The 17,736-nt window shown below is 51.1% G+C and overlaps 5 protein-coding genes across 12 annotated transcripts; 1 reads left to right on the plus strand and 4 right to left on the minus strand.

Annotated features, from left to right (window-relative positions):
- Positions 1-237: 237 nt before the first annotated feature.
- LOC129170908 (ABI gene family member 3-like) lies at positions 238-4,219 on the minus strand. Of its 3 annotated transcripts, none has more exons than XM_054759040.1 (12): positions 4,072-4,219; positions 3,834-3,992; positions 2,979-3,149; positions 2,428-2,616; positions 2,011-2,069; positions 1,886-1,939; positions 1,393-1,796; positions 1,201-1,323; positions 971-1,087; positions 736-840; positions 509-625; positions 238-426 (listed from the first exon to the last, which is right to left on the minus strand). In XM_054759040.1, exons 2-12 carry the CDS (start codon positions 3,960-3,962, stop codon positions 263-265), a joined length of 1,632 nt encoding a protein of 543 aa, XP_054615015.1. In that variant the 5' UTR covers positions 3,963-3,992; positions 4,072-4,219; the 3' UTR covers positions 238-262. The 3 variants fall into 3 exon arrangements, with proteins under 3 accessions (XP_054615015.1, XP_054615014.1, XP_054615016.1); XM_054759039.1 differs by having other exon boundaries at positions 971-1,105; XM_054759041.1 differs by lacking the exons at positions 736-840; positions 971-1,087.
- A 28-nt stretch (positions 4,220-4,247) lies between these two features.
- Positions 4,248-5,262, minus strand: ccdc103 (coiled-coil domain containing 103). Of its 3 annotated transcripts, none has more exons than XM_054759057.1 (3): positions 5,103-5,262; positions 4,606-4,751; positions 4,248-4,516 (listed from the first exon to the last, which is right to left on the minus strand). In XM_054759057.1, the coding sequence occupies exons 2-3, from the start codon at positions 4,746-4,748 to the stop codon at positions 4,393-4,395; spliced, it is 267 nt and encodes an 88-aa protein (XP_054615032.1). In that variant the 5' UTR covers positions 4,749-4,751; positions 5,103-5,262; the 3' UTR covers positions 4,248-4,392. The 3 variants fall into 3 exon arrangements, with proteins under 3 accessions (XP_054615032.1, XP_054615033.1, XP_054615034.1); XM_054759058.1 differs by having other exon boundaries at positions 5,110-5,228; XM_054759059.1 differs by lacking the exon at positions 5,103-5,262 and adding an exon at positions 4,834-4,865.
- A 184-nt stretch (positions 5,263-5,446) lies between these two features.
- arhgap27l (Rho GTPase activating protein 27, like) lies at positions 5,447-13,501 on the minus strand. Its single transcript, XM_054759034.1, has 21 exons — positions 13,113-13,501; positions 11,525-11,614; positions 10,494-11,362; positions 10,192-10,314; positions 9,481-9,627; positions 9,278-9,415; positions 9,136-9,195; positions 8,910-9,038; positions 8,729-8,803; positions 8,609-8,656; positions 8,301-8,368; positions 8,149-8,236; positions 7,953-8,054; positions 7,281-7,379; positions 7,139-7,211; positions 6,895-7,011; positions 6,730-6,828; positions 6,588-6,665; positions 6,358-6,492; positions 6,161-6,266; positions 5,447-6,083 (listed from the first exon to the last, which is right to left on the minus strand). The coding sequence occupies exons 2-21, from the start codon at positions 11,553-11,555 to the stop codon at positions 5,906-5,908; spliced, it is 2,763 nt and encodes a 920-aa protein (XP_054615009.1). The 5' UTR covers positions 11,556-11,614; positions 13,113-13,501; the 3' UTR covers positions 5,447-5,905.
- On the plus strand, positions 13,335-16,309 carry samd14 (sterile alpha motif domain containing 14). Of its 4 annotated transcripts, none has more exons than XM_054759046.1 (11): positions 13,335-13,635; positions 13,859-14,093; positions 14,340-14,491; positions 14,576-14,695; positions 14,755-14,944; positions 15,017-15,113; positions 15,218-15,286; positions 15,351-15,503; positions 15,571-15,693; positions 15,771-15,926; positions 16,004-16,148. In XM_054759046.1, the coding sequence occupies exons 2-10, from the start codon at positions 14,057-14,059 to the stop codon at positions 15,922-15,924; spliced, it is 1,095 nt and encodes a 364-aa protein (XP_054615021.1). In that variant the 5' UTR covers positions 13,335-13,635; positions 13,859-14,056; the 3' UTR covers positions 15,925-15,926; positions 16,004-16,148. The 4 variants fall into 4 exon arrangements, with proteins under 4 accessions (XP_054615021.1, XP_054615019.1, XP_054615018.1 ...); XM_054759044.1 differs by having other exon boundaries at positions 13,337-13,635; positions 14,044-14,093; positions 15,351-15,507; positions 16,004-16,309; XM_054759043.1 differs by having other exon boundaries at positions 13,338-13,635; positions 15,351-15,507; positions 16,004-16,309.
- LOC129170914 (uncharacterized) lies at positions 16,094-17,651 on the minus strand. The gene is made up of 5 exons (XM_054759056.1): positions 17,419-17,651; positions 17,184-17,344; positions 17,005-17,115; positions 16,794-16,925; positions 16,094-16,711 (listed from the first exon to the last, which is right to left on the minus strand). Exons 1-5 carry the CDS (start codon positions 17,432-17,434, stop codon positions 16,511-16,513), a joined length of 621 nt encoding a protein of 206 aa, XP_054615031.1. The 5' UTR covers positions 17,435-17,651; the 3' UTR covers positions 16,094-16,510.
- Between the last annotated feature and the right edge of the window lie 85 nt (positions 17,652-17,736).

A 17,736-nucleotide genomic window follows, 5' to 3' on the forward strand; every position in this document is an offset into this window, starting at 1 on the left:
TCGTCGCCGCCGTGTGATGTTCATCCACCACCAGCAGGCGGCGCCACCTCCCCCTTTGACGCTTTTCTACTGCTTATTTATTTATTTATTTATTTATTTATTGATGGATTGTATTTATTTTTATTTGCTGAGCAAGAAGTAATAAAAACTTTTCATGTCTTGACACAAGATGGATTTGATTGACAGCTGCAGAAAGGGGCGGGCACTCGGCATAAAGAAAATGAACACAACAGGTTAGCAAGTGAGGCGGCGGAGCTTCAAACTAGTCACAGGATTGGACATAATTCTTGGGGAAGAATCCTTGCTTGCCGTTAAGGATGCCCTCATACCATCCGTTGTCATGGCGATGCATCAGGTAGATGACGTCACCCTGGGTGATTGACAGGTGGTGTGGCTTGAAGGCGTCATAGCAGTACAGCGCCACCACTGGCCAAACAACAACATCACCACTGTTATGCGTTGCTGGGGGGGTGGGGGTGGGGGGGCGGTGGCGTGAGAGCTGCAGTACCTTTCTCCAGGTAATGTGGGGGGGTGCCACTGTCCTGCTTCTCCACTGGGGCCGAGGCATCCACAGCAGCCTGGCTGTCCAACAGGGGAGGAGGCGGGAAGATCGTCACTTCCAGATCTGAGAAAACAGCACAGGCCATTTGATTGGCTGGTAAGGTACAAGAGGGCGGGGCTTGAGCAGGAAACTCATTAGATGTCCAACTAAGACTACCAGAACCTTGCTCTTACCCAGGTGCTCCAAGCGAGCAGGGAGGCAGAACCGCTGCGAGGAGGCAGCAAGAGGCTGGGGGGGGGCACGCGGGGGAGGATAAGGGGGTGGAGGGGGGATCATCACTGACACACAGAGAAAGCGGGTCACAAGTGATACTCTTCATTGTTAACAATCTATGCTCTGAGCTGTGGAAAGTTCTGATCAGCCTGGAACTTTCTCCACGACCTCTGAGCTTCTGCCGGACAAGCTTACGTGATTGGACTGCGGGCAGAAAGAGAGAGCGAGTGTGGCGGTGGCGGACCCTCAGAGAGAGGGAGCGAGCAGGGGGAGGCGAGCGGCGCTGGCGACTCCTTCCGGCGAGGAGGGATGCTGCAGAACCAAACACACCTGATGGATACCCCACCCACAAGCCGCAGCAAAGCTCTGATTGGCCCATGAACACCTCACTCAACCCATGTGCATGTAATGATGATAATTGCTACCGTCTACTTCCTGGCTTGATGGGGGTGGGGCCGGAAGCTCTGAGTCATCATTGGACAGCGGATGAAAGGCGTCGTCATCAGTGGGAGGGGGTGATGGCGGGGGGAGGCTGCTCTCCTCCACCACTGGGCAAACACACACAACGTAGTCAAGGTTACCATGGTGACAGGCTGCAAACATCACACCATCCTCACCTGTCTCCAGACATAAGGGCGGAGTCAGAGGTAGGACCATCTCAGAGGGTGGAAGGGGTGGAGCAACCGGCATCCCGCAATCAGATGGAAGGGGCGGAGCCACGGGCAGCCTGCAGTCGGGTGGAGGGGGCGGAGCCATCAGCATCTCAGAAAAGTTGGCTGGAGGGGGCGGAGCCATCAGCATCTCAGAGGAGTCGGGTGGAGGGAGCGGAGCCATCGGCATCTCAGAGGAGTCGGGTGGAGGGGGCAGAGCCATCGGCATCTCAGAAGAGTTGGGCGGAGGGGGCGGAGGGGGCGGAGGGGGCGGAGTGTCATCAGCTGGTGTGGTGATGATGTCACCTTCAGGTGGAGCCTGCCAGGTGGTAGGGATGGTGGGCGGAGCCACAGGTTTCCCAAAAGTGGAGCTTAAAGACAGAAGAATATTTGCTGACGCAAGGAGTGAATGAGGCGAAATAAATCTTATCTTCAGTCTCTGCATGGATGAGCATGATACCTGCCACCAGGGGGCGCCAGCGGACACTGGATGGCCTCTGGAGACTTGCTGGTCCTGCAAGGCAAAGCAGAGCAATAGAAAAGTTGTTGCAGCAGGAGGAGTCTGGCACGGGAATAAAAGCCCACCTGATGGAGGCTCCCTGCTTCCGGATGCTTCCTGCGCGCTCCCATTGTTTCCCAGGGAGCTGTGGGAGGATGGAAAACAAGGGGGAGGGGGGTCCAGTATGAATGAAGCCTCAGTCTCAGGCTAATGAGCCTCTCCAAACATTTTCCCACGCTCAACAAAGGTGTGTATGTGTGTGTGTGTGTGTGTGAAACACTTTCATGGAAGCTGGATCACAAAGGCAAACATGCATGTGTGTATTTGTGTGTGTGTAGTACGTCATGTTGATGAATTAAAAAGAGACAGACGGTGTCAAGACAGAACAGGAAGTTGAGCTTCCTGCAGCAGTCGCCACTTCCTGTTAGCATGGTCACTCTTCTGCTTGTTTGTCTTGGTGTTTTGTGCTTGAATACTAATGATGTCATGTGACACGTGCTCACCTTCATGCCGTGACCCACGTTGTCCAGCTGCTGGTAACTGATTGGACGGCGGCTGTACGGAGGACGGGGCTGCGAGCCAACAGCAGGCTGGGGAGGCGGGAGGATCTTCGGGCCGCGTGGGACCCGTCTGACCGCCGTGAAGATGCTGATTTCTCTGCGAGAAACTTTCTCACGGTGCATCTCCACCGACTGATGTTGACGGAGAGCAAAAGGTACGCATGATTGATACGTGCACCACATCTACCAATCATTCCATCTATGTTTATACGTCAGTCCGTCTGGAATTAATAAGTGGCATTAAAAGCAGCACAGGCAGAAAATAAAACACTTTCATCTACTTTTTATTCTTTTCATGATGATGATTGCACATTCACACTCTTCTGGCGCCCTGGTTAGGCGGAGGTGGAATGAGACAAGCAAGTGTAAGGATGATAAGCGGAATGAGACAAGCAGTGTAAGGATGCTGAATGAGTGTTATGCTAGTGCATGATGGGAAGTATAGTACTTGTGTGCTGTAGGTAATCGAGAAGCCAAACACAGGATAGACTGACCTGACCAATCAGATTGATGGAAGACTCCATGTGGCGAAGCTGACTGGTCTGCGCGTCCAGCAGACTTAGCACGCTAGTAGCCAAGGTGCTAATCTGGTAGGCGATGCTCGCCAGCGACTGTGCCGTCAGGTTCTTGGTCTCCTCCAGCGCCTTCAAGCTGCCATCGCTCGACTGTCACATGATCAAACCACCTTAGCCTAGCTTAGCATTACTAAACATCTTTCCAGTACTAATGCATGTACTACCTATTACTAACCCACATGTACTAACCTAGGAATGAAAGTAGCAGTACCAATATACATGTAGTAGTTGTAGTACTAGCCTCTTGTATCAAGTTGTTTTAGCAGGAGTAACATACTGTAGATGTATTTCTAGTATTAGTAGTACTAGCCTGTTGCTGTGTGTAGTAGTAGTACTACTACTACTAGCCTGTTGTGCGTAGATGATGTAGGAGTAGCAACATAGATGTAGTAGTAGTTGTATTTGTAGTACTACTAGCCTCTTGTTGTAGTAACATAGATGTAGTAGTAGTAGTAGTACTAGCCTATTGTGCGGAGTAGATGGAGTAGTAGTATTAGCACTACTAGCCTGTTGTGTGTAGTTGTTGTAGCAGTAGTACCACAGATGTAGTATTGTTGTAACAGTAGTAAGATAGCTGTAGTACCAGTACTAGCCTGTTGTGTGTAGTTGTAGCAGTACTAACATAGATGTGGTATTGTTGTAACAGTAGTAACATAGATGTAGTATTAGTAATACTAGCCTGTTGTGTGTATAGCAGTAGTTAGATGTATTAGTAGTACTTGCCTGCAGTGTTAATAGCAGTAGTAAGATAGACGTAGTATTAGTAGTACTAGCCTGTTGCTGTGTGTAGTTGTTGTAGCAGTAGTCGGCCACGTTTAGGAGATTGTTGTAGTTTTCCAGAAGTAGTTTTCTTGCGTTGGGAGCCTCGTTGAGGATTTTCATGACTTCCTCCTTCATCATCATCTTTTTCTTTTTGGAAGTAAGAAACACAAACTACACACACAAATAAAAATGAAGAGACGGTGTGAACGAGCAACGATGATGAAGATGATGTCCGGTGTGTGCTAGGCACCTGTCCCGTTCATAGATCGTGTCTTGGGCAAAAGGTCGTGCTCAATACAGGTCCGAGTGAGATGTCGTCCTCTTTGAACGTTAGCTTTCTGTCTTCCTCCTCTCACGTGCGTGCACGCACGCTCAAAATCACGCGCGTTCATGTTAGGTTTGAACATGGACGTTTCGGCAGCGCCGCCTGCTGGTCAAATATCAGTTTGGCTTGTTTATTAAACATTTCATTTATTCTATTGAGGAATTACAACTTTTTACTTTTTAAAAATTTTAATGTTCTTTCACATGCACGTTGGCACTAGTACTGGTTAAGGGTCACGTGCTGGCGCTATTCAGGTTCAGGGGGCACGTGCGTGCTGGTGTGGGGGCCCAGTAGGGGGTTCCAAGGTTGTTTGCTTGGGTTCTTGTCATGGCGCTGTAGTGGTCTCAGGTGACAGGACAGGACGATGTCTCTAAAATAAAAAGATTTTATTCCAAACATTTCTAGGTCCCGGTAAAGTAAAGCACCCAGCAGGGGGTGGGGGTCAAAGGTTGCCCTGACCTGAACTGCTGGTAGGAGGACACCCCCTGACTGACGGCTCTCAGCTTCGCGTCGTTCTCTCGTTTGTATTTCCGTTCCGACTCGACACTCGTTCGCAACTCCTTTTCCAAGGCGGAAAAGTCGATTACGTCACGCTGGGCCATCACCTGGTGACGTCACACAACAACATGACTTCTTAAGGATGGCGGCCTGGCTTGTTTACAAAGGCAACACAAGATGTCATATTACCGCGAAAATTAGCCCCAACTAAACCACTTGTAGACTCACTGCTAAAAGCAAATTAATGCTGTTTAACGTTAGCCTCTATGCTAACCTGTGCAAGTAAACGAATGCTGTTTGACTTTAGATTTATGTTAACCTGTAAGTAAATTAATGCTGTTTAATGTTAGCATTTATGCTAACCTGTAAAAGCAAACTAATTCTGTTTAACGTTAGCTTCTACACTAACCTGTAAAAATAAACGGCTTGTTTGACGCCAGATTTATCTTATTGCAAACCTGTTACCGAAAGCAGTTCTACTTCTTCGTGTTAGGCGCTCGTACTTGCGTCTTCAAACAAGCAAAACAAAACGTTTCCACGACAACCGGCAGGTTGTATGGAAACTAGAAGAGTCCAAAAGTGTCGTATTTGACGCGCTGGTTCAGGTTGTGCATGAGGTGCTTTTCTTTATCATTCGCCTCGCTCATTGTTTGCACAAAGAATATATATTTTTAATGTCATCCATAAATTAAGTTTTTTATTTAACAATGTTACATTATGGTTTATAATTGAGATCAGTACTGAAGTTGAACTGTGCCATGTTGGATGAGAGATTGGAAATGGAATAAAATCAGTATTTTCTAAGACTTTAATGTTTTTGCTCTCCAGAATCATTGCCCAATAAAACAAGTGTCATTCTGTCTTGTCAGCCGTGTAATAACGTCTCTGATTTTATGCATTTCATACGAGGCCATATGACTCAGCATTTCCGTTTCCATCTCCTCTTCCTCAAGAGTTTCCAAAAAGGAGAGGCAGTGGTTCGACGAGGTTCTGATGTTTTTCTTCAAAAGGTGCACTTGAAGATCACGTCCAGGCCAGTGGTATGTTTGTTGAGTCCTGTGAGGTTCTAGAAGTATGTGGTGCTTGTTTGGGTCCTAAAGATGAGGGCAAGTCACTGCGTTGGGCATGTGCCATTGTTCGAGTGGCTCCATCTTAGAATTCACAGATGTTCCAATTGCGTCCGCTCATGTGAGCACCTGTCACGGTGTTCTTTTGAGGGTCCTGGAACGTTCCGTGGCAGCTGCATCTGAGTCTGCCTGCGCTACCTTTGCACGAAGACAGTATGGAACTCGTTGAGCATTAGCTCCACTATCTGGCTCTGGAAGACCATGTGGATCGTCATGTTGGCCGACTCCATCTGGGGGCGAAGCAAAGTGGGCCCAAACACGATGGCGACGCTCTGCACAGACATCCTGTTGGACTCTTTGTGCTCGATCACCCTGCGGAGAGGCGGGTGACAAGATCAAAGTGAGGAAGCTGGGGGCGTGTCGGTGTGTGATTGACGGCCTGCTCGTGCCTGCGAAGATGTTTGAAGAGCAGCTCCATGGTGTCGTGGTTGGGCAGAGGCAGTGAGCGCACCAGGTCCGTCATGTAGGACACCCTCAGGCAGTAGTCTGGAACTTCTGCTGGGACACAAGACAAACAGCTGAGGTTACATACACGCTCTGACGTCACGTGACAATGACCATGTGTGGCAAAGGTGTGCACGCTGACGGATGGCGGCGATGAACTTGTCGAAGAAGCTGAAGGGGAAGAGCGGCTCAGGAAGCTCCCTGAGGAAAAGCTTGAGTGCTCCGGTGATCACGTGGATGTCCTCCCACTGACCGTCCTCCAGGTCCAGGTGCTCCTCTACAGAAGAAGAAGAAGGAGGAAGAGAAAGAAGAAGTAGATTGATGTTAATGTTAGCTAAGGAACCATGTAAACATCAAGAGAGATGAGGTCACCATGATCCGCTTTATGTCGCAGCTTCTGGATCACTGCAAGGTTTCCGCTCACTCGGTAGATCCCGTCCACGTCAAGGCCTATAGGTGCACACACACGCTTGATGAAGAGGAAGAAGAATCAGCACGAGGAAGAGGAAGCTACCTCTCCTGTCCACTGCTCGGATGCATTTCTCCATGAATTTGGGCGTGGTGGCATTTTCCCTGTGACACAGCGTGTCAAGATGGCAGCCGAACATGTTTTCTGCACACACGCAGCAAACACATGACATGCAAGTGGTCACATGGTGCGCTCACACGGTGCGCTCACCTCGTATGTAGCCTTTCTCCTTGACGCTCTGCAGGGTGGGTCTGCGCTGTAAGAAGCGTCGCAGTTTGGTTCGAACGCGCGTCTGCTCCGAGTCGGCGCCCAACAAGCTCCTGGTGCCTGCCAACACACAGGACAACACAGGAAGTCACTCCGCTGGCTTCCGCCTAACCGCCAGCTCACGTGTGAGCGAGGAGGATGGCGTCCACAGCCGAGGGGCGTGTCTCGACGTGTGCGTCGGACTCACTCATCCTTTTCCGGTCTTTGTCCTCTTTGTCCGAAGATGCCTCATCCTCGTCATCTGACACATGTTCCTGTTCCTGAAGCACACACCTCCATAGCGGTTACTCTTCACTGATGTGCACGTGTGGATGGGTGTGTGCGCATACCAGCTGTCTGATGGTGTCTTGTATGACTTTCAGCCAATCACTGATGATGCTCTCTGTGTCGTATTGCATCAGGTACTCACAACCTTGACGAGTCCTCAGCTGCGCGCACACACACACACACACAAAACACACACTGGAACTATGAAAATATTAAATTTTTATTATATGAACATGTTACAAGTTTATTAGATGAAAATGTTATGTTTATTGTGTGAAAATATGACATGTTTATGGTTTCTTTATGTTTCACTGATAGTGTTTTCCTTTGAGGCAGTCCTTGAATGCAGCAAAGTGAGGTAAGTACATGACGTAACAGTTCCTGCGTGACCTACACCTACTGAGTTTCCACGTTGCGCTGTTGGGGAAGGATAAAGTATCTTTTTGCTTTTACACACAGCGTCGCAGTTTGGGAAGAAAGATGAAAGGGAAAACAGACGGTCCATGTGTGGCAGCGTTGGGAGAAAGCCATGCTGGAACTTGGCTGTTGTTTCCCGTAGCATGTAACAGTGGGGCGTTCAAGGACCATCACATAAAGTACCAGATCTCAATCCTTGATGAAAACGCTATCGGTGAAATAATAAGTAACAACGGTGACGTTGTGGCCTTTGTAACAGTAACCATGGCAAACGGCCAATACACAGCTGAAGCTGTAACCATGGCAACACAGCTTACCTCCAGCACGTTCTTCTTAGAGGACTTGTCCTTAGAGGCCCAGCCGATCGACGCTCCTCTCAGCTCTACCGTGTATTCTGGAACTATTTGTGAGGCTTTGGCCTGGGAGGTGGGAGGTGGGGCACATCATGCACATCATGTTGTGAACTTGTTACAGGTAACCTCTGAAAGGTCAGAGGTGAAAGTGTCTTCTTACCATGTTCCCGCTGGGAGCAGATTTGGGGTCCCTGTGGAATGTGAGGATTCCTCCATGCAGGACGGTCCACGACTGACTCCAGTTCTTCCTGTGCAGGACAGCGCAAGTTAAACGTAACGCCAACACGCGTCATGACACACACAAAGTCTCACCGGATCTTCTTGCCGTTGTCGACCACTTTGGTCTTGTTGATGATTCCAGCTTTCTCCAGCAGGTGTCCCTGTAGGCACACACAGGAAGTCACATGACAAGGAAGTGTATTTCTACCAGACTGGTTCCAGTAAGCATCATGAGCATGGGCATGACGGGGGTCTCCCTCACAACCCAACAAATCCCCCAAAATGTTAGTTTGTTGTTAGTTGCTGGCAGTGGGTGAGTGTAGCTCGTTCCCATAGCAACCACAAGCACCAAAACCACAACACACCTGAGCGGCCAATCAGAGCCCAGGACCTGCATTTACCTGCTGGGAGTCTGTGCTGCGATTGGACAGATTCCTCCTGAGGAAGAGCTTGACACACGATAGCATGGTGAGCTCACCACCCAGGTGTGTGCAAGTGTGTGTGCGTGTGTGTGTATGTACCTGTGGACTCTCTGGAGAGTCTCTCCTGGCCTCAGTGATGTCAGACATGTTCTTCAAGTGGCGGGAAACAAGCATCTAACCAAGAAAGAGAAAAGGATGTTTCATCCATCCACCAGGAGGCGCCAGTCAGCCGTAAGCATGCTGCCATTTGATTGGACCACACCCTCCAACTTGGACTCACGTCCTCAGCGACGCTGTGTCTCCAGCCTCTGTCCTCCACCATGCCATTCCCCACACCCCACTGGGGGCCCACCCCATCCCTCAAATCCACATGAGCTCTGGGAATCACATGTTGCCTAGCATGGGGGGACTGCAAAACAAAACCGAAACGTGCAAACACGGCCAGATGCCGTTTACTTCGTCAAACATGACCAGTGTGTGTGTGTGAGAGTGTGTGTGTGCTGTACCGTAGAAAACACGGTGTCATCGTGCGAGTCCATGGGATAATCTTCTTCTGGCAGGGGGGGCTTCAGTTTCAAGCACACGCACACACAAAACAAATCAGGATTGGCAACATGACAGGCATGACCTGTGACAGAGGGCTCGTACCGGGCCATCGTCTGAGGGTCCCAGTGGGGAGGATAGCGGGGGTGCGGTCCAGGACGTGGCCCCTGACGTAGGGTTGTAGTAGTAGAAGCGGCCTGAGGTCGGGTCCAGCACCTGCTCCCAAGGTGAGCCACAACTTGCCTGCGTGGGAAAAGATGCTCACTTCCAGGATCTCCTTTCCTATTTCATGACTTATTCTTTTTTACCTGAGAGGAGGCGGGGGACAGCAGCCCCTCAGGTGGGTCCGAGTCTGCAGGCGAGGAGGGTTGGGGACCACGCGGGTCGGACCAGGTGGTCTGTCGGGTGATGGGATGGAAGTAAAAGACTTTCCCGCTATCCTGGTCCGTGTACACCTGCAAGATCACTCGGAAGTATGACCTTTCACAATAAAAGCTCATCTTACTGAGTGTTATGTGGTCTTATTGTGAAGTTCAAATGTTCTTGCATGATTATGTTTTGTATTATTATATTCTCTAACATATCATTATTATTTTAACTCATTCAGTCATTATCTCCGTGTCTGCGCACACACACACACACACACACGCACACTGTACACGTGTAAGCATAGAGGAGTGATCACATTACAGTTGCAAGAGTGTGTGTCAATATTCATAAGCCACAGCCCCCACCCCAAAGCTGTAAATCTTATTTAGTATGCATCATGCAACATGTCAAATATACATTTATTCTTTATAGATATTTTATAGATAAGATATTTATTAATGTCAAAATATATTTACTGTTTATGTGTACGATGATACTTTTTGTTTATGTCAAAGATGATATTTATTATTTATTGTTTATGTGCAAGATGATATTTATTGTTTATTATTTATTGTTTATGTGAAAGATGACATTTCTCTTCATCTACTTTGTCCTTTTAGTGCCAGCTCGCGGGGTCAAAGGCCACTGACCTGCCATCCATCCTGAGGGCTGAGGGGGGAGGCAGGGCTCATCAAATGAGGGGCAGAGGGGGTGTAGTCTGTGGTAGATGGGGTGGAGTCAGACAGCGGTGGAGGGGCGTAGGTGGGTGGGGCCTACAGTGAAGGGTTGAACAGGATATCAATACTTCCTTTTCCCAGCAGACAGTTAGCCATGCCCACAGCAACATCAACAAGATGGTCGCCATGGAAACACAGCCAGCCATCTTCTCGGGTCAAAGTTCATACCACAGCCATGATCAGTCAGGGTCAGCGAGGTCAAAACTGACACTCACCTCTATGGTGGGAGGTCCAGGACCAGGATCAGGACTCTCTGGTCTGGTGAGGGCTGCCAGGTCCAGGTTGAGGTCTTGGATGGACTCATAGATGTGGTTGGAATCCTCCTCTTTAGGAGGGTCCTCCTCGTTGACACTCTCTGGGCCGCTGGACTCCTCCTCTGCGACGACTTCCTCCTCCTCCTCCATCGAGGCCTCCTGATCTTCTGCACCCTGGAGGTCGTCGTGGGCGGGCGCCCCAGGGACCACGGGCGTCTCCACAGGGATGGGTTGCACGTGGGGCCGGGCTGTGAACGTGGGGTCGGCTGGGCTGAAACTCGGAACGCGAGATTTCCCAGAGTCCCTCTGATCATCAAGCGTCTTTTTGCTGGGGGTCTCGGGACCGGTGTCAGGACTAAGAGGGATGGTAGAATTCCGCGGTCCTGGAGCAACCGGCAACGAGGGTTCATGGAAGTCCAGTGGAACACCAAACGTGGACATGCGGTTCTCAGTCTTCCGGTACCCACCTGAGGCCTCCGGTTTGAGCCGGATAGTAACCTCATCACTGGGTTTGGTTCTGGTCCCGGCAGGCTCCTCCAGAGCCTTTGGGACAGGAACAGGAACGGGAACCGGCACCGCTGCAGGAATCAGTGCACCTTCAGAAGTGGGTGGGTCGGCAAAGTCGAGAGGTGAAGGAAAGTCCGGCGGCAGCTCCTTGACGTACTTGGCTGGGATGTAGAACGGCTTGGAGGCGTGGTCACTTCGGACCTGCCACCAGTGCTCGTTAGTCTTGGCCAGCAGGACGTAGCGTTCATTGGGTTTAATAGAGATCAACGACCCGTCCCGACCCTGGTACTCATACTGAAACTCCACCAGGACCAGACCCAAACCTTCAAGATGGCACAGAACACAATGATGGGGTCACACTAATGCAACTAGCAACCCTGCTGCTAATGCTACATACCGTACGTACACGTTAGTGCTGCTTGTTAGCCTGCACCACTCTTTGACACAAATGCTAATGCTAATGTAAACAGCCAAAGTGAACTCACCTCTGCCAAGTAAGGCGGACGTCTTTGCCATGGTGGAAACGCCCCTCAGGTTGATGGACAGGTGGAAGGTCAAGACTGATCATCAGCTTCCTTCAAGAAACAGGAAGCACATCTCGTGTCACCTTGGCGTGTCTCGAAACGTAAATGGAATGTTCGACTCGCTCGCCTTCTTCCTGTCACGACACGTCCACAGCAAAGCGCTGTACGGCAATGACCACCTTCGCTCTTTGCTCTGAGCTCACTCAAAGAACAAATACTTCTTTACTTTACGTCAAAAATCACATATGTCTGAAAATATGATATAGTCTATCACACACACACACACACACACACACACACAGAACAATAGCAGGAGGTGGATCTCAGCCTTGTTTTGTTTACAAAGGGAAGTGTCTGCTTCCTGTCTGTTGTAAGCCCCGCCCACTGGACACCGTCCCTCCCTGACATGACACACACACACACACACACACACACACACACTGTGTTCTGTTATGTTACTCTTTGTCCACAGTCCAGAGTTCAAAGTGTCACTTTGTGTGTGTGTGTGTGTGTGTGCGTGTGTTTCCTGTCTTTGTCACACAATAGTTTTGACTGCTTCAACAGCTTTTTGCTTGACTTTTCTCATGTAGTAAGTAATGTAGTAGCATTATGTGTTCTTATGCATGTTGGAATACATGACACAGTATGTGCATGTATGCGTGTGTGTGTGTCCAGCCTGTGGGGAGGGTGTGGTCATGGGATAGGTAAACACACAAGGAGGAGCAGGCCAGTCTGACACACCTGAGACACACACGCACACACACATACATACATACATACATACATACATACATACATACATACATACATACATGCATACACGAACGCACAAACACACACACACACACACACACACACACACACGCTGTCAATCATCAAAACAAACATCAACACTCATCATCTGCCATAGAACGAACGACCTTTGGCCTCTGAGCGCGGTGGGCCACAACAAACAAATCGACTTTGAAAGTGTCGAGTGACTTTGCTGCGCTATGATTGGCTGTCAACACCTGTCCATCACACGGCAGGTTGCATAGCAACCGTGACTCTCAAGAAGTCCTCCAGGACCCCTGGACTCTCAGCCTGGACACCAAGGGTCTGGACGATGACTTCCCCAAAACAAGTCCAGGACTTATACAAACAAGTAGTACAACAAAGCTCGTACTAGTAGTAGTGCTGCTGCTATGCCTCTGCTTGGGATTAAAGTAGTGCTTGCAGTACACTGTGTGTTCTTTCATCTAAATGTCGTGTGGAAGTTGAAGCTTCTCAACTAAACACACCCAACCACACATTCCAACCACGCACACGCACATGCACGTACGTACGTACACGCAGGAGCTGAAAGCAAAGGAGCTCAAAGTTTTGTAGTGACCAAGAAACGTCTTCTTTCTTTCTTCTTTCTTTGTCAACTAACTTTACACATAACAGGAAACGCGCGCACACAGTTAGCTAGCTAGGTAGATCGATAGCTAGCTTGCTAGATATATCGATCAATCGATCGTTATCCAGTATGTGGAGTAAATAGTAAGCAGAGTAAACATTGTTTTACCTGTCATGACGGTCCAAGAAGAAGTACCAGTAAAAAGCATGCCGTATCGGTTCTGTATGTTCTTGAAGGGTGAGTCCAAACTCACTGGAACAGGTTCCTTTCTTTTGGCCCCGCCCACTCTGACCTGCTCGTCTCAACTTGCCTCAGCCCTCCTAGCGTCAAGCTGCCACAGACCACTTCCTGCTTCCTGCTGCTTCATTGTATGGCGCCAACAGCGCCCTCTGGCCGCACAGTGCTGCTACTGCAGCACCCACGTGACGTGAGCGATCCAAAGCAAGACTAGGACGGAGGAAGATTAGGAAGCAAAAAAGAAACCAGCGACGACATTCATGCAGTAACATCACCACACTTCCGATACATTTTCATCTTCACGTTCCTCCCCCTCCTCGCGCCCCCCCTCCCCACTCTCGATGGTTCGGTCCTGCCGTCTGTCGCGCGTGCACGACGCACTGTTGTGCTGAGTGTCCGGGAGGCAGCATCCCGCCTCCAGCTGTCAGCATCCATCAGACTGAAGTGCCATGAAGTAAGTCCAATTCCTCCTCATCATCATCAGTGTGTGTGTGTGTAGGTGTGTGTGTGTGTGTGTGTGTGCGTGTTGATGCATCGTCACGTGACATGGCATGATCAGATCCATGGATGACAGCAACATGCGTGTGCACGTGCAGATGGCTGATCAGCTGACAACATGGCATGACGTCAGCATGTTTGCACTTCCTGTTGTGTGTGTCTCTCTCTGTCTACTGCAGTCCTCGCTGCCTCGCTCGACCGCTGCCCCCGCCCTGACGTCCGTGCAGTCGTCTCGCCACCCCGGCTGACCTCTGAAGAGCCATCCTGGGCCCACCCCTAATATGTCTGACTGATGCTAGGCTAGGCTAACATCATACAAAAAAAGCGCTGCCTGTCACATGACCACGCGACCTGTGTGTTGTAGAAAGCCCTGAGTCATGTCCGCCAACCTTGAGGAGAGCGACAGCGTGTTCGGTGAGTCGCGCCCACCACGTGACGAGCTAGCGTCTTTTGCTAAAGTTCAGCCAAGTCTGTTGTTCCTTCATGGAGGGGCTCATAGGTGTGTGTGTGTGTGTGTGAGAGAGAACCCCTCCCCGTCCATTCAAGTCGTAGCAGCTTTAAAAAAAAAATTCTTGATTTTTTTCAAGCTGCTGTGTGTCTTCTGGCACCTCCCCCTGGAGGCCTGCCTTAAATCGCATGTTTCTTGTGATCATGTGACAGACCCCATTCCCGAGACCGAGCTGCTGGACAACAGCATCCAGAAGGGGCGGGCTCAGCTGTCCGTCAAGACGAGGAGACAGCGCCCCTCCCGCTCCCATTACCGTGACAGCGTGAGCTCCACGGAGGGGGACGAGAGCATGGACAGGAAGGAGGTCTCATGGGAATGATGGTCTTGTGTTAGCCAGCAATGACAACGTGATTGTCACCTGACTGGAGTGTGTATGTGTGTGCATCAGGACTCCGCCCACTCTCCTTTGCGCTTGACAATGCGAGGCTCCTCCCCTTCTCCAGATTCCCTGCTGTCTGTGCGAAGTCCCGCCTTCTCATTCGACACGTCACTGGTGGGCCAATCACAGGTCAGCATGCTGGCGCATTGAAAACAACACGGCTGCCCACTTCCGTTTTTATGTCACAGGTGCGACGCTCGCCTGAAGACGGAGGCCTGTCATTGGCTGCCACTCCGAGGAGGCGGTACCACCAACTGACCAATGCCACGTCTCAAGAAGCTCTGGCGACGCCCACCAGCTCGCCATCCAAGTCGTGCCCGTCCTCCTCCGACGTCTCGCCAGTTTACACGAGGAGGAGCAGGAGGCCCGACAGCGAATGTACGCACACACGCACTTGCACGCACACACCTACGCACACGCAGTGTTATAACATGTGTGTGCGTCCATCAGTTCTAGTATCCGACCCGAGTCGAGACTCGAGTCCAGCTGACCCTGGCAGTCCTCCAGTCTTGGACAAGAAAACCAAAAGACGCTTCCTGGATTTGGGGTGAGAATGGCGGCCATGTTTACGTTTGAAGTGTCAATCACAGCAACAGGCTCCTCCCCTTTGCGAATGCTTGTGATGATGTCACTGGTTATGTGGTCTGTCAGTGTCACTCTGAGGCGGTCCTACCTGCGAGTGAAGAAGGACAAAAGCGAGCGACTCTCAGCGGGAAGCAGGTGAGGCCCCGCCCCTTCAGACAGACACACACCCACTGACTTCTGACCTCTCTGTGCTGTCCAGGGAGACGTCTGAGAGTCCGTCTCGGGCTTCGGCGTCCTTCGTGTCCTTCTCCTGGTTCTCTGAGGGTCGGGGATCTCTTTCCTCCTCTGGAACACCACCCTGCTCCCCCCAGAACATCCCACTGGGGTCTGGCAGGCCTCGCAAGTCCTCCTCGCAGGTGAAGACATGGCACTCGCTTTAGTGGCTACATGCTAACATGTGTCTTCTTTGTCTCCTGCAGGAGTCAGCGCTCAGTGAGGAGTTTTCTCCTCCGCAGACGTCCCCCTCTGCCTGTCCCCACGTGGAGTTGTCCTCCTCCCTGTCCTCACATCCATACCACACGCTGTCCCAGTCTTCCGATGAGGTAGGACACACACAGCTCTTGTCCCGATGGGCCAAACAAGTCCTCATTCTCTGAATGTTTCCACACGCGTGCATCAGCCCAGCGACGAGACATCTTCTCAGGTGTCTTCTTGGACGACTCAGCAGGTTTGCGATTGGCTCGGTGACGTCAGCATGGACCAGTACGTCCCGGAATTCAGGGCTGCGGATGTGGATGGACAACAGCTGCTTCAGTTGGACGGCAGCAAGCTGAAGGTAACTTCTCACTAACGCTGGTGAAGAAGCTCCTAAAAACCGACAGAGCGTGAAGGTGTTGCGTTGCTGCGTTGCAGGGTCTGGGCGTGCTCAGTTCGTCCGACCGCGGCGCTCTCAAGCGGCGCGTCAAAGCCTTGCAGGCGGCCGCTGAGAAGGAGCGGAAGGCGCTGGACAAAATGGAGAAACAGAAGGAGAAACAACGCAGGAAGGAGCAGGAGCAGCGCAGGAACTGACCACCTCCTGACCGGGATGTCCAAATATGGTCAGAAGACAAAAAAGATACCAATGTTAACTTTTGACCCCATTGGAGAAGATTTATTGTTATGTCGTCCACTGGAAATAAAAGGCCCTTATTGTGAAAGAACAGGAAGTGTCAATCACTGAAACTTCTAACATCGTAGCTCCTCAGGCTGAGCTTTTGGATCAATAAATAGCATAAATAACATTCACGTTCAAGATGGCTGCTGGCATGCCGTCGTCCACCTTATCTGTCCAGCAGGGGGCAGCAGAGAAGTCTTTCAGTAGTCCGGCTTTCCTGCCAAATTAAAAGTAGTCCTCTCAGGTCAGAGTCTGATCAGGTCCGTTTACTGTGTAACTGAGGACGGTGGCCTGTAGGTGGCGAGCGCTCTCAGGCTGCGTATCATGTCATGACAGAAGGAGCGCAGTTGCCACAGCGTCAGATGCACCGCCACTTGGAGCTCGTAGTTGCCATGGAGACGCGAGGCCAGGTCCGCACTTTGGTTCTGCTCCACTTCCACCTCACTCAACCCGGCCAATTCCCTCACCTGTCGGGGAACACGCTAGCTGTTAGCATGCTGCTCGCTGTTAGCACATCGATTGTAAGGCAGGCCGCATGGGCTCCATTACCTTGGCAATCTGAGTCAGCAGGTCTCGCAGGTCTGTCCATAGGTCGTCCAGCCCGTCGAGGCGTGCCGCTAAAACTCCCAGCAGGCCCTGGTACAGCCGGCCGCCCTCTACCATGCGGCTCACGCAGGTGTCCTGCAGGGGCCGACAAAGAGGAGCTACAGAATCCCGGAGAACCCTGGCGGTCCAGAATCTGAAGGAGGTTGGCACTCACCGGCGTGAAGCTGTCCGACAGCGGTTTGAGGACCGGCGCGGGGGGGATGCCCAGCGAGGTGGCCAACATCTGCAGGCTGCCGGCCTGCTGGGACAGGTCAAGGGTCAAACCCTGAGGAGAAAGAAAGCAGTCGAGGTCAGGAATGCAGCGGCCCATCAAACCGGACAATCACAGCTCACCTCGGTGTTGACCACGGCGCCGTGCACAGCCGGGATGTCTTTGGAGATTTTGTCCACCAACATCCTGGCTCGCTCCAAAGTGTCTGTTAGAGGCAGCCAAGTGGCTGCGGGCGCCGAGTGCAGCGAGTTTGGAAGCAAGAAGCAGCAGAGAAGCCTGAAAACTGCAGGGGGAAAAAGGAAATTCTTTCACGTGACACACCCAAAGGGCACGAGATGAGGGGGTGTGGCATCTCACCTGTGTGCGCGTGCATGTCGGTCACGGCGGTTTGGGGTTTGACGCTCTCGTGGTATGTTCTGCGCCTATCTCGGCGAACTTTCTTTCAGCTTCCATTTGGACCACTTTGCTCTTTTATGTATCTGCGCAGGGATTTTCCAAACGCGGTGAGACTCGAACTCGTCACGAAGATTGCCGAAGTGACGAAGCGCCGCCATCAGTTCGTTGCGTCATCCCGGGCGCGTGCTGGACACCGAGAGTAGGGCGCGAAAGGCTGGTTCGTCATTTCCGGTTAATGTTTCAAATTTGAAGCCTTCGTGTCATGGACGCGGTATAAAA

Source organism: Dunckerocampus dactyliophorus, chromosome 18 (assembly GCF_027744805.1).
Source record: "Dunckerocampus dactyliophorus isolate RoL2022-P2 chromosome 18, RoL_Ddac_1.1, whole genome shotgun sequence".
Taxonomy (NCBI): Eukaryota; Metazoa; Chordata; class Actinopteri; order Syngnathiformes; family Syngnathidae; genus Dunckerocampus; species Dunckerocampus dactyliophorus.